At 43.0% G+C, this 13048-nt stretch overlaps 1 protein-coding gene across 2 annotated transcripts in view; it reads right to left on the bottom strand.

The window, feature by feature from the left end:
• Positions 1–1080: 1080 nt before the first annotated feature.
• Positions 1081–13048, bottom strand: part of LOC139578713 (N(G),N(G)-dimethylarginine dimethylaminohydrolase 1-like) — a 125867-nt gene continuing 113899 nt past the window's right edge. For both annotated transcript variants that reach the window (XM_071406672.1, XM_071406671.1), the window contains exons 5-6: positions 5166–5309; positions 1081–3005 (exon numbers count right to left, since the gene is read on the bottom strand). In XM_071406672.1, coding sequence (XP_071262773.1) covers positions 2889–3005; positions 5166–5309 — 261 coding nt within the window. In that variant the 3' untranslated portion in view covers positions 1081–2888. The remainder of the gene's footprint in view (positions 3006–5165; positions 5310–13048) is intronic.

Here is a 13048-nt window from a genome sequence, read left to right on the forward strand (position 1 = left end):
CAGCATGCTCTTATACAGCGAGAGCAGGGCAGAAAAAAAGAGTACTAGTAGTAGAGAATATACAAGTAACTGCCAAAATAAAGGAAACACCAACATTGTGTCTTAATAGGGCGTTGGGCCACCATGAGCTGCCAGAACAGCTTCAATGCTCCTTGGCATAGATTCTACAAGTGTCTGGAACTCTATTGGAGGGATATGACACCATTCTTCCACGAGATATTCCATCATTTGGTGTTTTATTGATGGTGGTGGAAAACGCTGTCTCAGGCGCCGCTCCAGAATCTCCCATAAGTGTTCAATTGGGTTGAGAGCTGGTGACTGACACACACACATACACTTTAAACCCCCTTTGCTCCTTTGAGACCCCTCTTTCAAAGTCAGAGATTTTCTTCTACCCATGGTAGCCAAAATAATGGGCAACTGGGCATTTTTATCCATGACCCTAAGCACGATGGGATGTTAACTGCTTAATTAACTCAGGAACCACACCTGTGTAGAAGCACCTGCTTTCAAAAATATAAACGCAACAATTTCAAAGATTTTACTGAGTTACAGTTCATATAAGGAAATCAGTAAATAAATGAATTATGCCCTAATCTATGGATTTCATATGACTGGGAATACAGATATGCATCTGTTGGTCACAGATACCTTTAAAAAAAAAAGTAGGGGTGTGGATCAGAAAACCAGTCAGACCCTGGTGAGGATGACGAGCACGCAGATGAGCTTACCTGAGACGATTTCTGACAGTATGTGCAGAAATTCTTCAGTTGCGCGAACCCACAGTTTCATCAGCTGTCCGGGTGCCTGGTCTCAGACATTTCAACAGGTGAAGAAGACGGATGTGGAGGTCCTTGACTGGCATGGTTACACATGGTCTGCAGTTGTGAGGCCGGTTGGACGTACTGCTAAATTCTCTAAAATAACGTTGGAGGCAGCTTAAGGTAGAGAAATGAACATTACATTTTCTGGCAACAGCTCTGGTGGACATTCCTGCAGTCAGCATGCCAATTGCACGCTACCTCAAAACTTGAGACATATGTGGCATTGTGTTGTATGACAAAACTGCACATTTTAGAGTGACCTTTTATACATTTTTTATCTTTATTTAACTAGGCAAGTTAGTTAAGAACAAATTCCTATTTGCAATTACGGCCTACCAAAAGGCCTCCTGCGGGGATGGGGGTTGGGATAAATGTAATAAAAATGAAATGTAATAAAAATATAGGACAAAACACACATAACGACAAGAGAGAAAACACAACACTACATAAAGAGAGACCTAAGACGGCAATATAGCATGACAGCAACACATGACAACACAGCATGACGACAACATGGTAGCAACCCACAGTTTCACAACACAAGGTGCACCTGTGTAATGATCATGCTGTTTAATCTGCTTCTTGATTTACCACACCTGTCAGGTGGATGAATTATCTTGGCAAAGGAGAAATGCTCACTAACAGGGATATAAACAAATTTGTGCACAACATTTGAGAGAAATAAGCTTTTTTTGGGTATGGAAGATTTATGGGATCTTTTATTTCAGCTCATGAAACATGGGACCAACACTTTACGTGTTGCGATTTTATATTTGTGTTCAGTATACTTTGTATCCCTCATTTAAGTGTTTCTATATTTTGTCAGTTACTCGTAGAATACAGTAGTCAATACAGGGACAATAAAGGGCTTTAAAACATCGAAGAAACCGCTATAATGGCTTCTTGACTAGACTATACAGCAGTAGTTATTAAGCCACTTAAGATGGAGGCACACAGCAAAATGAGACATGTTAAAAGTATGTATAGTATAATGAGAAATGACAAGTATTGGTCCTTACAAACATGTCATACACGGCAGGGAAGTAGTGCTCAGTCCTTCATAAAATGGAAACAGCTTAGGTTAAGACAGGGTAGGAAATGAACATCCTATGACTGTTTTTTTAAAGGCATTTTTGATGACAATTGCATGTGCATTTTGTAAATAGTTTCCTACCTTGGCTTTAGACTTCAGAAATCACAGTTTAAGAAGAGGAATTTACCCTATGTTCAGCTGGATGGAATAACTAGCACCATCATCACAGCTAGGGATCAATCAACATTCCTGTTCAAAAATCATGTACATTTCTTTTTGAATCAACAATAATGTAGTAAGAGCACTCAGGTCTCCATGGCAGAGAGAGGAACAGCTCATTATGACAATTTACAGATTATTAAGATAACCGAGTGGATTTCATTCATTTTCCCCCCTCAATAAGAACTTCTACTTGTTACATGACATGACTATGAATCATGATGAATTGAATCCAAAATTAAATACAGAGAGCGCAATCAGCAGTTGATTGTAAATGTATCTTGGCGGGTTTGCGTTTTGTTTATTCTTCATAAACCGGCTCTTGCACTATGCATACTGCACTATACCGTAACATTATATAGATCCTCCACAGATGTTTAAAAAAAAAAAAAAAACTTTTCTCTCCAGTGTTCTATTGGAAGTGGTTGTTTTGAAGGGTTGTAAACATTGACCAGTAAGCACAGGGATTGATTGACACATGAGCACTTTCAGAGAGGGGGGGGGGGGGGGGTAGCCTGGATAACATTCTGTTATCGTGGGGTAACACAGCAGAAACAGACTTGTTTCGGGCAAGGGTGCAGCAGTGGGCCCGACCCTGCCCTGAGAGCATACCTGGGTTCAAATACTATTCAGAATCATGTTAAATACATTGTCTGTGCTTGATTAAGCTTGCCTGGCTTAATAATGGCCCAATAGTATAGTCCCAAAATTGCAAACCCCGCTCTCCTGGCACTTCAAAGTATGTGAAAGATTTCAAGTATAGTATTTGAACCCAGGTCTGCCCGAGAGACCCCTAACGGAGCATGCTCAGATCAGACTTTGGCCTTCTTGTTGATGAGAACGGAGCAGCAGGTGAGGGCTCCGTCCACCTTGACCTTCTCCATGTTCGACACTGGGATCAACATGTGGTCCTTCAGCTTCTCAAACACCTAGGGAAGAGAGTGAGAGAGGGAATATGTCTGTCTTCACCTTCCGTAACATTGTTTACAGGCATTGTTCATTTTACAATGATTTGGAAGCACTTACGAGGGATGCAAATCTAAGAATGAACATTTTAGGTATAGCGAGTTCTCAGTCTTCTGAAGATAGAAAAACTAAGTGAGAAATATTACAACATCTCCAGAAACCCTCAACGCAATGTGTCACCCTGTGGAGCCCCTCCAGAAGAAAACCACTGTTTTCCTAAGACACTTCCAAGCCAGAATATATATATATATTTTTTCTCTCTCTCTCTCCCTCTCCATGGGAAACACATGTTAACAATGCCAAAGCAACAACAAAAAACTACAACTTAGAAATAATTAAAAGGTCACCACCATTTAAAAAAAAATCTAAAGTAAAAAAGTTCTAAACGATGACTTCATCAAAAGTTAAAACATTTTAAAAACAGTGATTTTTCAAACACTATGAGATTCGCGGTGACATGGGAGCTAGAAAATACCCTCCCTCTGGCTAGAAACCCATTGCAGGGTTTAAAAATCACTTTTTTTACCCTGTGATGTCACACAGAAGCATTTCTTAGGACCGTTCTTATCTTTTTAACCACAGATCATAGAAACATACTGTTTTCATATATGTAGACACTGGTTTGGTGCTGGAGACAATGAATATGAGGTTGACTGGCAGAATTGCCCTTTAACAGTAAACATTACACACAAAAGTTTAAAAAAAATATTTCCCCCTCTGTCATACTAAAAGCCTGGGCTTGCAGTACCATAGGAGCAACAAGCAACCCACCCTACTCTGGCCTATCAGATCCTCCAGCCATGAAGCAACAGGTCTTACTCTGGCCTTCCTACAACCAATACATAGAACAGGGATAAACCCCATCAACCATTGGAGGGGGATCACGAGGTCAGGGGGGCGATGCACTTTATCCAAGCTCCTCTCCGCCTAACTCCTTTTTTTCTAAATCTGTTCTCTCGCTCTCTTTCGCTCAAGTGTTTCTGTTTTTATGGCAGTGAGTCTGTGCTTTCCAGCTGGGTTGTTATTACTGTGGTTGAAATTTATACAAGGGGTAGGAGAACTTCACTGTGGGGGCTGGCTGAGACCTTTTGTCTAGTCGACTTCGATCTCTCTTCTCAGCCCCCCCGCCCCCCCCCCCCTTTATGTAACGTTACTAAAAATAGCCGGAGACAGAGTTTTTAGTAATATTTAATGTTTATACTGTTAGAAAGCAGAGCGGCTTTGCAGGCAGTGAGTGGGTTTGGTCTGATTGGGTTGATGAATCTCTCTCTCATTCTCTTCCTCCCTCTCTCTCTATTTGAAGGGGGGGTCTGTCTGTCTAGATTACTGTTATATAGATGTGTTAAGTTCAACCAGGCTGAGAGAGCGCACGGCTTGTTTTTGTATCTCCCAGATCTGCTCTTCCAGAGGGGTGGTTGCGAGAGATGACATGGAACTGTGTCTGACAGTCTGACACGCAGAAATGTATCCCTATGGTCTGACACCCCCGATGATTGTCATTCCGACACCTCTACATTTAATGATTCTTCATCACACAGATGGTGCGCAGAGGCAGAAAGCGTCCCAAGCTTCGATCCAGGACCCATATGAATACACTCTACAGTGGTCTGATACAGGACACTGAAGCAGTCACTCTGATTTTGTGTTTCGGTTAAATTCCCCTTTAGCCAATCCTCAAGGCAAATATTATATTAAGCCTTGGGAAATCGGACAACAGTTCCAAATCCAACGAGACATATTTCAATAAATGCTACGTACTAAAAATAAAATGTTCAAGTTTGGGTTTTAACCGCAGAGAACATTTGAGGTCTTAGGGCTGTCTGTGCAGATTGCAGGGTGTTGGTTGTCATAGTGACACAGGAATGCGTAGTGACAATGAGGAATCTAAATGACATGGCTCATCCTCAGCCATCTCTAACAGCTACAGAGACAATACCATGTCATTCACTGATCCCATACGAGCCGACATCCAAGAGTCACAAGGTCACGACAAAGTGCAGGGATATTTACAGCAAACATATGCATACAAGACGACAAATATACAACATTCAGTAGCTAATAACTGGGGGAGCACAGAGATTGGCGTGTGCGTGCTAGTGCACAGTGTGTGTGTGTGTGCTCACTTTGGCACTCTCTGGGAACTCCTCTGGGGTGCAGTGTAGCAGTACATGGCCTTTGCTGGGGAGGTTCATGTAGATGGTGTTGGCCGCAATGTCATCAGGCACTGTCAGCTTGTTGTAGCGATGGTCACTCATCTGCTGCATGATCTACAGACACACAGGAAGACAGACAGACAGATGTACGGTAAGCTGTAAGCGGAACACACAGCACCACGGTGAGATGGAGAGAAGCCCAGTCCAAATTCTCTCCTAAACCCCTTGGCCATAGCTCTCTGATGTTTCTAGATATGTAAAGAATATGGTGGGAGCTCCACCCCTACACTGCTTATACCTTTCCAGGCAAACATTGAAGGGTACGGTCGAAGGAGGAGGGGCAAGGATCATATTGTGGCTGGGCAAAAAGGAACCAGACCCTGCTGTTTTTGCCTGCTCCAGTCCTAACCTCCAAACCACTATCTGGGTGGCTGGGCCTTAATGGAGAACACAGACGGGTAGACAGACTGACTGACATTCTTTCACGGCAGATGTCATGTTATTTATGTAATCTGATGGGTCGGTTGGGGGAGAAGGAGCAGCACTCCCTCCAATAAGTGGAAGTTCGAGCACTATGACCTGAATGCAGAGAAGAGCAGATGTGTGTGTGTGTGTGTGTGTGTGTGTGTGTCCAATGTTTACAACCTGAACACCGGTGGATACCTTAGAGGAGGAAAAGGATGAGGGAGAACGAAAGTAAACATTGAAAAGGTATTGTCATCTCCTTCCCCTCTTCCCTGACTCCTTCCTCTCGCCCCTTTTGCTCTGCACCTCTTTTTTATATCATGCAGAGAGATAGTCTGAGCTGGTGTGTGTGTGTTTGAGGAGAATTGGGGTTAGAAGAGTGATTGTGTTGTTGATCCATGATGATAAATCTCTCAACCCCTCACGGTGCTCCATTTGTCTCTGTGGATCATAACGTGAACAATGGGCTTTGTGGTTTGGCCTGTTCACACATTCCCCTCTACCCTGGGGTTGGCTGGTGTGCGTGTGTGTGAGAAATGTGCACGTGTCTGGTATGTGTTTGTATCTCCCAGATCTGCTCTTCCAGAAGGGCGGTTGCCGGCTCCGCCCGGCCTGGCGGGGTGACAAAATGACCATAAACACCTTGGCTTATGTATGGCGTGTTGCGTGATCGCAGCAGTCCTAAATGAAACACGGTCCATGTGCGTGACCGCGAGCGCTCTCTTCACACACATGAGGATTAGCGGTCTGGCGAGAGAGACTGAGACAGAGAGGTGAGAGACTGTACGACACTCACGCCATACAGATCAGTATTTTACTCAGTTTTATAATAGTTATAAATTTCTCTCCTCTCAAATCCAAGTTGGACATTGATGAGGGATCATTTTTGGACTTCAGACAAACCCTCAGTTTCTTTATCACATAATGACATCATTACATCACTCCATCGTGGGGGTCAGAGGGCACAGAGCAGCAGCCAATGTCTGAGGAGCTGTGACATAACGGCTAATCTCGTGACAGACGGGCTAGCAAACACGCGAGATCTGGTTCTGGGTGCTGATAGAACATAATGGCAGACCACAGCTAGAGGAGAGGAGACATACTGAAAGGCAGTCTATAGGAAATGCAACACTAACAGGACGAGGACTGTCTGATGAGCTGTCCAATTACTTTCTAATCTCAACTGACTGATGTTAAACTAGTACTCCCCATCTCAGTCCTCCTGGGCACAATTTGCCCTTCACTGAACTCTTCCCCACATACTGTAGGTATTGTCACTACCTCAGTCGAGCTTACAAACCCCCTGCAGATGAACGTTTTGCTATCTAACGTAAGACACGGGGCACGACAGAACTGGATTAGAACCAATGAACGATCTCTACAATGAGCAGTGCCTCTCACAATGACTGTGTACATTCCCCCGAAGTACTGTTTAATATGAAAAAACTGCTGAATGTGTGACGGAATGTGCAGAGTCAATCTTGCTGAACAAAATATTTCACTGGGAGGTAACGGAATACCCTACGAGCAACAAACAGACACATAACAAAAACTACTGTCACTTTAATGAAGGGAAATGGGATGTCATTCCTCTAAAGGCACCAGTACACAGAGTATTCCTGCAGCACACTTACAATATGTGGAATTTTCACAGTTCACACAATTTTCCCTGACCCGTGTAGCCATTAAACTAAGTTGTTACAATGGCTCTTTTCAGAAACACACTCACAAACCAGTTGCTATCCAATGGACCAGGGGAATGGTTATTAGACTGTAATGGCTACCTGTTGATGTCATTATTTGGGATTGGTCCTTGACACACATTTCTTCCCAGAGAACCGACTGTTATTGGCTTATGGTCCATGTTTATTCCTGTCCCTTTAGGCCAGCGTCTATTCAGGAAGGTGAATGCGGGGGCACAAGTGGTGGTGTCTGTGTGAATAGGGGGGGGAAATCGGCTGCTCCTCCTGACCTCGGCTGCTCCTCCTTCTGAGGCTGGGTACACCAAAACATTATGGGTTAAAAACAACCCAAGTTATTTGGTAACTCAGTGCTGGGTAAATATTGGACAGAACACATGCTGGGTTATCTTGATCCAGCCAGTTGGGTTGGGTGAATAACCCAACATGTTGTGTGGTTGGGATTACACAAACATGGGTAAATTTAATCATCAATTGGGTTTTATTCACTTTCATGCTGGGGTAATAACCCAGCAGCTGGGTCTTGTTAATGTAATCGTTAGGTTATTTTCAGGAGGCATGGCTTAATAGGGGTGTGGCTTTCAGATATTTTTGGCTACCCGTAAGGGTAAATGTGATTCCTGTTCATCTGTTGTATTGTATCAAATGTTAAGATTGTACACTGCAATTTTGAATGTGCCTTAATTTGGCATATTTCATTATTATAAAATATGAATAATATTAACATTATTAATTGCATATTATAATGAAGTGTTAAGTATCCCAACTTTGGGATTTGTATAGGGTCTTAAGGAACACACATTTCTGTAAGCCTCATAAAAGCTTCAAAACTATCAGTGTTCAGCCTTAACATACGCTTACAATACAACATAACAGACTAACAGGAAATACATTTACTCTCACAGGTGGCCAAAAATAACTATTTGAAAGCCATGCCCCAAGTCTTCTGATCATGCCTCAATAACCCAGCATCTATAACCCAGAATCAACAACCCAACAGTGCTCTTTTTAAAGAAAATAACCCAACTAATTGAACCAATGCCTGCAACCCAGAAGTTGGGTCATCCAAACAACCCAGCATTTTGTAGTGTAAAGGGCTGAGTCTGGGGTATAGGACTGGCGTTGAGGCTGGGGTGTGGGATACAAGACTGGTGTCTGGGTATAGGGCTGGGTCTGAGGTATAGGGCTGGGGGTATGGGCCTGGGGATAGGGCTGGGGCAGAAAGCTGGGCCTGTGGGTCAGTTATGGGCCAATCAGTGAGTCCTTTAAGCATGAGTCAACCTGGAACCCTGGTTTGCTGGAAAGGGAGAGTGTGCGTGAGAGAGAATTAGCACTTCAGTATAAGTAAGGGGGAGTATTTTGGGGAGATGACTTCACGGCTGAGGCTTGGCAGTGATAGCCACGATTGTTATGAGTACGATCAGATGATGGAATTCATCCGGTACACGTCCTCAACTTGGGAGGGCTAAACATAGTATGACTGCAGACTATGCAAGGCACACACACATGCATGCAAGGACACACACATGCACACACACAAACTGGCTGCCACATTTGGTGTGCCGTCAACTATACTATATCAGAACCATGACTCAGTATCAGACCAGACATGGCAACATGGCAATACAGTCATAGCCTGCTTTAGTAACAAAGTCATAGTTTGGTCTGTGAATAACATGCCAACCTTATACCACTACTTCACTACCCAAAATTAGGTGTGTGTTCACAAAAGCTCACTGAGGGAATCCAGCCAGCAGGCATGTAATAATATCTAATGATATTATCATTAGATTTGAGCTACATTCACAAAAACAACCCCTTTACATTCATTACAGCTACATTCACAACAACAGCATTCCATTTACATTCATTACAATAGCATTCACAATAACCCCTTTTGCGTTCATTAGAGCAGCGATTCCCAACCCCAGTTCTTAAGTACCCCTAACAGCACACATTTTTGTTGTAGCCCCAGACAAACTCACCTGATTCCACCAAAGATTGTCTATTATACTGACAAGACAGTCAAGTGACCGCTTCAACAATGGATATACATGTCCTCAAAGATGAAAGGCAGGCAGGAGGAGGCGAGATCAGGTGGGAACATTCTAGCAGATACGCGTGAACAGGCCATAGAGATAGAGGACTCATCTTTGTATTGGTGCCATTATAGCGTCTGTGACAGCATGGGCAGCACCATTGAGGCAATCTCCATTTTAAAGTAGTCCGTTTTTTTCCTCTTCATTGGCTGATTGCTCCCAACTCATAGCAATCCCCACCCAGTTGACTACTTAAAAAAAATTTTTATATTTTATTTAACTAGGCAAGTCAGTTAAGAACAAATTCAAATTTTACAATGACGGCCTTTCCCTGGCCAAATCCTCCTCTAACCTAACCTGGATGACGCTGGGCCAATTGTGCGCCGCCCTATGGGACTCCCGATCACGGCCGGTTGTGATACAGCCCGGGATCAAACTTGGGTCTGTAGCAGGGGTGGGCAATTCCAGTCCTCGATAGGGCCTGATTGGTGTCACAGTTTTGCCCCAGCCCCCAACTAACACACCTGACTCCAATAATCACCTAATCATGATCTTCAGTTTAGAATGCAATTTGATTAATCAGCTGTGTTTGCTAGGGATGGAGGAAAAGTGTGACACCAATCAGGTCCTCGAGGACTGGAGTTGCCCACCCCTGGTCTGTAGTGATGCCTCTAGCACTGAGTTACCTCATGCAGTGCATTATACCGCTGTGCCACTCGGTAGCCCAATGGTGTAAGATGGTGTAAGCCCTCAATGGCCACGCTAAAACGAGTTATATCCATGATGAGTCCTCTGTTTAGCTCTATGACAACAGGCACAACTCCGATATAAAGTCATTTTTTCAAAGTTGGCAAAATGTCACGTGTGTCCACTTATATCAGTGCATTCATCACAACAGAACCATAACAAAACGTATATTCGGTCAAATAAACCTCATGCAGCAAATTCAACACTCATTGACCTCAAATTCCTCACGTCGTGGGCTAATTTTCTTGGAAAGATTTTGGACTGAGTAAAACCTCTCACTTCGCCTCTTCCTCTCTGATTCAACTCATTGAAGGCTTGATGATTAGTTGGATCAGGTGTACCTTATGATCTCAGACGTTCATTAAAGTCCTTTATAACTACAGCTAATTGCTTGTTGGAGGAAGGGGGAGGGGTAATCAGGAATTACAATGCTGTGAGAAATTCTGTCATTAACTCATGCTAATGGCCCTTCTCTCTCTTCTCTACAATAGCTAATGGAATCTTAATGGGGCTCCAGTGTGTGTCAACTAAAAGTGTGCTGTATTAGTTAGCTATGCTATTACAGAAGTAGGATCTTAATTTGAGCCAGTTTTATACAGCAGGAAGATAATCCTGCAGCAACAGAAAATGTGAATTATAATTCATGTGCATTTTTGTAGTGGTCGATATTTTTTAATTTTAATTTATTTTTTATTCATTCATTTTTTTTGTTATTAAGGCAAATCAAATCGGAAATTACAAACTTTAGAAGCCTTTTAAAAACTCAAATACACTACAAGTTTGCATTTGCAGGAAAAATTCTGAGCAACAAAAGAGTGATCAAATTAAGATCCTGCACCGTATGTAATAATTAATTACCAGTGTAAATAACTAATACTTGGATATGTTTGCCTCAGTATGTTGAATGAGCTAAGGATAACATTGGAGAATAAACATATGTACAGTCTTTACACATCTCATTGATAATAATAATTGTATACAACAGGAAGAGTCGCTGATGCAATTGTAACAGCTAATGGGGATCCACATGAACAAATATGTACTTAGACGGACATGGAATTCTGTCTGTCTGTCGGTCTGTCTGTGGTTGAAGTATGTAGAATCTGTAGATAGTTCCTCTCAACTTATTTAGTGTTTTAACACTGCATCCCTGGGCCAGTAGGGGGTGACGTCTCACTGAGAAGGCAGATGAGGAAGAACCCTACCACTGAGAAAGCCTGGCTGTCAACTTTCAGGTATGTCTGTCCCAGGTGTGCAGGGCCAGAATACTGAACAGGCTCGCAGGGCACATGCCCCGGGGCACCTGACCTCCAGATAGCATATGATAGCAATGTGTAGAATTGCAGGAAATTAGCTTTAAAACTGCAAAATGTTCTCTCAGCCTTATGGCAAAATGTGAACAAAAGCATGAAATGAGCTATAAAACAGCATTTTCTTTTCTTCTTCCATGACACAAAAAGTGTATAATTGCAGAAAATTTCCTTTTAAACTGCACCATTTTCTCTTACTTAACCTCATGACAAAACGTGTAGAATAGCATTATAAAACAGCACATTTTTCTCTCTGCACCATGGCAAAATGTGTTGAAATGTAGTAAGTTTGCTGAATTCCCAAAAAAAGAACAAAAAAAAAGGTTGGTGCTCCGGGGCCCCAAGTGCTGTAGTCCGACCGAGCAGGTGTGTGTGCTCACTTGTCTCTGAGGTTTCAAAATGTGTCACATTCTGTTTTCGTGTCTGTACTGTGTATTTACACAGAGTTGCGTGCCAGGCGCGTGACTCAACCCCCCCTACAGTCTGTGATTTGGAGTGGTGTGTGCATGCCAGTCTCCTGCTTTGATGCCGGGAAATTCCTTGTGTCTGTTCCTCAGAAAAGAACAGGCAGAGATTTATTGCAACAGTCTCCATGAAAGGTAGCAATATGTCACTGTCACTGTCAGTGTGTTTGTGTTTGCTCCACATCTTTTATCAAGAGGATCTGTATTCCCTACAGGGTGTGTGTGCATCCCTATAGTGGTTATTCAAGGTCTCGCATTAGATAAGCCCCATTGATTCAGAACCCCTGTCTTTGGTAATGAGGTGGTGAGCGTTTTAAACATTTAAATAATAGTTGTATAATTGAGGTTCAGCTGTGTATAACATGGATTATACCATAGATTAACTACGAACATACATTTATCAGAGGGAGATCACATTCACATGTGGTTTCTGCAGGCTTGTAGAAGTTGTAGTCAGAGGCAGGCATCAAACCGCAGAGAGAGGGGGGATCTGTTGTCGTGTGTGAGGTGGGGGGGGGGTTGAGTCAACACGTGTGATGACCTGTCTTGCCGTGTTACACAGCGTAGTGATCGCCTGACAGAGGGGGAAGGAGAGCGGGAGGGAGGGAGGAGGTGGAGGGAGCACAGGGCTGTACAGTTACAGTATATTGAGACAGAGTCAAAAATGAAAAGAGAAAAAAAGAAATAGTGTCGATGTAAAATAAACACTCTTTAAATTTGATAGGTTTTCATGACTACAATCCCAATCAGAGTTAAAGTTGGGAATACCTGGGAAAAGGCCATGACAAGCCTCAAAGATCCAAACATTCCTCGCATAGGTCCAACTCTGCTCCTTCCAATGTAATGCTTGGGGGTATATGGGAGCTCCTCCGAGATAGAAAATGACCAAGTAGTGAAGCATGCATTGCCCTGTCTGTATCGTACTGTTTCTGCATCACACTGAAGAAGCCTTCCTCTCAATGAGGTGTGCTCCCCTGTTTGTTCTACATGACTCAGGGGTGAGTTGAGTTAGAGCAATAGGATCTCCAGTTTGATTCTCAGTACAAGGGTGTGGGCAAGATGGCCTGCAGTTATTTCACCTGAAATACTATTCAATACAAAGACCAAATTTTCCAAACTTGGAGCAAG

The sequence above is a fragment of the Salvelinus alpinus genome, chromosome 6 (genome assembly GCF_045679555.1).
Source record: "Salvelinus alpinus chromosome 6, SLU_Salpinus.1, whole genome shotgun sequence".
Classification (NCBI taxonomy): Eukaryota; Metazoa; Chordata; class Actinopteri; order Salmoniformes; family Salmonidae; genus Salvelinus; species Salvelinus alpinus.